Raw genomic sequence first — 663 nt, 5'->3', positions numbered from 1 at the left:
GGGGGTGGACCCCAAAGCGCGCCCCCCGCCGGTGCCCACCAGTCTCACCGTGCTTCACCAGCGTGGCGTTACCAGCAGAGACCCTGAAGTAGGTGGAGTTGTTGGTGAGACACTGGTCCCCCCTGGAGAGAGAGGAGGGGGGAATGATGGGGTGATGTGGGGAAGGACAGTGGAGAACCCCCCCTGTGGGCTGGAAAGGACCAGCAGAGCTGTGGACCCAGCCTTGGCACCGCACAGGGCATGTGGGATGCAGGGGAACCTGGCCGTGGGATGGGAACCTGGCCATGGGATGGGAACCTGGCCGTGGGATGGGAACTGGTCGTGGGATGGGAACCTGGCTGTGCCGGCTCCTCCGCAGGGCAAGCTGCTCTGGCTGTTAAAATGAGCATGGGGGCTAACAACCCCGGTGTTGTGGCAACCTCCACCTGCTCTCAGCCTCTCCTGGCCGAAGGGCTCCATGGCGCTGGGGTGTTTTCCACCCCAGAATAGCTGCAGCTGCAAACAGCTGGTGCACTGGCATAGAAAAATTCATCCCCTTAAAGTCTGACCCTGGGCTGGGGTGGGGAATGGCTTTTGGTGCCTCCAGAGTTGGCAACTGCAGCACAGGGACCTCTGGGAAGGTCTTCTCCTCCAGAGAGGTCGTCTAGGTTGCCCAGAGAAGCT

At 61.8% G+C, this 663-nt stretch overlaps 1 protein-coding gene across 1 annotated transcript in view; it reads right to left on the bottom strand.

Moving 5' to 3' along the window:
• Positions 1–663, bottom strand: part of LOC104466658 — a gene marked incomplete at its 5' end in the record, with an annotated part of 5724 nt that overhangs the window by 3918 nt on the left and 1143 nt on the right. Inside the window, one exon of the mRNA XM_010080171.1 lies at positions 49–122. Coding sequence (XP_010078473.1) covers positions 49–122 — 74 coding nt within the window. The remainder of the gene's footprint in view (positions 1–48; positions 123–663) is intronic.

The sequence above is a fragment of the Pterocles gutturalis genome, unplaced genomic scaffold, assembly GCF_000699245.1.
Source record: "Pterocles gutturalis isolate BGI_N339 unplaced genomic scaffold, ASM69924v1 scaffold3514, whole genome shotgun sequence".
NCBI classification, from domain to species: domain Eukaryota; kingdom Metazoa; phylum Chordata; class Aves; order Pterocliformes; family Pteroclidae; genus Pterocles; species Pterocles gutturalis.
The sequence above is the reverse complement of the archived record's forward strand: the minus strand, read 5'-3'. Positions and strand labels throughout refer to the sequence as shown.